Source organism: Aplysia californica, unplaced genomic scaffold (assembly GCF_000002075.1).
Source record: "Aplysia californica isolate F4 #8 unplaced genomic scaffold, AplCal3.0 scaffold00154, whole genome shotgun sequence".
NCBI classification, from domain to species: Eukaryota; Metazoa; Mollusca; class Gastropoda; order Aplysiida; family Aplysiidae; genus Aplysia; species Aplysia californica.
Window position 1 is genome coordinate 529,795 of NW_004797424.1, and position 2,897 is coordinate 532,691.

Here is a 2,897-nt window from a genome sequence, read left to right on the forward strand (position 1 = left end):
CCCCCCGCACAGAACCACCCACCCATCATCCAGTGATTTAACGTCAACCACTTTACCTGGAGCCTGCACAATCCACACTCATCTTCTGGGTCTTTTCCCTCGCCTCCATGTTGGCATCGTCGTCGTCGTCATCATCGTCGTCATACTCCGAGGCGGACTCGATGATGGGCTGCTTCCTCTTGGCCAGCCGTGGGTCCCCGCTGCTGTTGTCCCCGACATGTCCCTCTCCGACGTTTGACCACATCACGTACAGCACGCCTGGTGCAGGGAGGGGAAACATGGAGGGTTTTTTGTTGTTGCTTTGTTTGCGTGTGTTTGTGTGTGTTTGTGTTTGTGTGTGTGTGTGTGTGTGTGTGTGTGTGTGTTTGTTTGTTTTGTCTGTTTGCTTGTTTGTTGGCAGGTTGGTTGGTTGATTGGTTAGCTAGTTGGTTGATTTGTTGGTTCTTGGTTGGTTGGTCGGTTTGTTGGGTGGTTAGTTGGTTGGTTGGTTGGTTGTTAGCTGGTTGGTTGGTTGGTTGGATGGTTGGTTTCTTGTTATTGTTTTCTTTGGGGTGGAGGGAGGGGGGCGAGTGTGTTTGGTTGTTTATTGAAAGGGTACAGTTTTGAAATCCCTCATCCATTTTTTAGAGGATGACGTCGTTAAATTCAGAGGTCCTGCCTTTTAAATAACCTCACAGGGTTGAAAGGAGATTTAACCCGTACTATACCCCAAAGAGGTTATATTATAGGATACGAGAGCTCGCAGCAGGGACGTCACACGTGTCAGACTATGGGGACTTTCTTACCCTCATCTACATGGCCGGCGCGCCCCCTTTTACATGAACAATCTGAGCCCCCACTCCGCTTCCCACGAGTTCTAGTATATTAAACACCTAGTGTATTATAACACCTCTAATCTTCGGCACTGACATGAACAATTTGTATTGCAAGTGTCGTAAAACTCTTATTAAAACTCATCTAAAAACTGGAGAAGCGAAGTATATAAAAGTATTAAAAGACGTCATCTCACAAGCACAGACGAGGCTGTACTCGATGGTGCACGGATACAGGTAGACAGAGGCTTTCTCCACTACTTTGCCCATCATGGCGTCCCAGTGACAGTTGAGCTCTGGCAGGGAGCCCAGGTGGTGATCTGAAACGGTACAGAGTAATCCATATAAATGAATAAATAAATCTTTTTTATTGATCTCAGAAGGGCAGTTTGGTTTACAATTGCAAACATACACTCATAGATACAAAAATATTTAATTATAAATACATACATACCAAAATGCTTACACATATTATTACATAATACACAATTACACCAATACAGAACAAGGGCCTATTAGTTACGCGTTGAGGCCGACTGGACAGGTTTCTAGCCGTGCGGCCAATCGTAAAGTGTAATAAGAAATGTTGCTGAAACCGTAGGCGAACACCGGCCAGCCAGATGTAAAGGACTCACAGCCGCTGGCTGTGAATTTGACGTCCGGACATCCGACCTTGGAAGTTTGCTGCACCGGGGACAACTGAACGAATTTAAAAATTATAGAAAATCAAAAGAAATTTCTCCCTGCGAGATGAATAAAGATTGTCATTGTCATTGTTATTGTCAAAAAAGTAGATTTGTACGTGTTTAGAAAAGAGGTGCATTCTGATGACCGTGAATGAAAACCCAGTAGACCACAAACAAAAAGTTCGATATTCCTTTTGAACGTTATTCTTCGATACAACTTCATTTTAATATTAACTGTACTTACACGTGTTAAGAAAATTTCTTTTCTGAGATATTCAGAATTGAAGGAAAAACACTGGAAAGAAAACCAGACATCCCACAACATCGCAAAAAGGGCAAAGGGGGAGGGGGGGGGGGACCTGCCAAGTGAAAGTTGTTGATACGGGTCAAGACTCCTTGCGTCGCACCCAACAAAGTGTATGGCATTACTTCGCCACCCCACAAAATTCTGATATGAAATAACGTTCTCCTTTTTATGCATCTTATTTTTCTCCGAGATCTTTTCGACTGCATGGGCTTTGTGTATTTTCTGTTCGTATCGCACTATAACCTCAGCCCCTTGTTAGTCCTACTTGTGGGTGGCTGGCGTGTGCTCTGGTGTGGCTTGCTTCTTCTTTCCTATCAAACATTTTATCGTCTTTATCTCCCCTCCTTCTTTTTTGCGCTTGTTACTCTCTTGTAACATCTCTAATCTTCGGCACTTAAATGACCTTATTGTGTTGCAAATGCCGTAAAACTCTTAATTAACCTAAATCTTGTTTCCCAAGGCTCTTGGTCCGATCACTAGTCCGTCAGATCCACGTTCTTTTCTCGTATGTGCGACTCCCAGTCCATAGTCCCCACCATATACCCCCACCCCCACCCCCTGACCTTTTCCCTGCACATTTATTATGTAAATTATGGACCTGACTTAAACATTGTCATCATAAAAAATACGTTAAATAGATTGTTTTGAGCAACATATTCTAACGCATATTATGTTTATACCTGAGAATCTCAAAGTTGCTATGGAAACATCTAAATCTAATTTCCACTGACTTATTTTATTTTTTCATGTTGACATATTGTATTTAACCAAAGTGGTTTTATTTAACAACAGAAGAGAGGCACCACACTTTGCTTACTTCCCCTTGTAACACGTTTTTGGGAAGTAAAAACAAAAGAGGCTGAGGGTGTGACGGGTGGGGCAGATACAAAACACAAAGTCATCGATCAGCTCAAGGTCTTGTAAACGTATTCACGTCAAACAAAACATGACGCATCATAGTAGTAGTAGTAGTAGTAGTAGTAGTAGTAGTAGTAGTAGTAGTAGTAGTAGTAGTAGTAGTAGCAGCAGCAGCACCAGCAGTAGTAGTAGTAGTAGTAGTAGTAGTAGTAGTAGTAGTAGTAGTAGTAGTAG

At 42.6% G+C, this 2,897-nt stretch overlaps 1 protein-coding gene across 1 annotated transcript in view; it reads right to left on the bottom strand.

Annotated features, from left to right (window-relative positions):
- LOC101847490 overlaps nt 1–2,897 on the bottom strand; it is a gene marked incomplete in the record, with an annotated part of 42,456 nt that overhangs the window by 9,790 nt on the left and 29,769 nt on the right. The window contains 2 exon segments of the mRNA XM_013081990.2: nt 57–258; nt 1,010–1,132. Coding sequence (XP_012937444.1) covers nt 57–258; nt 1,010–1,132 — 325 coding nt within the window.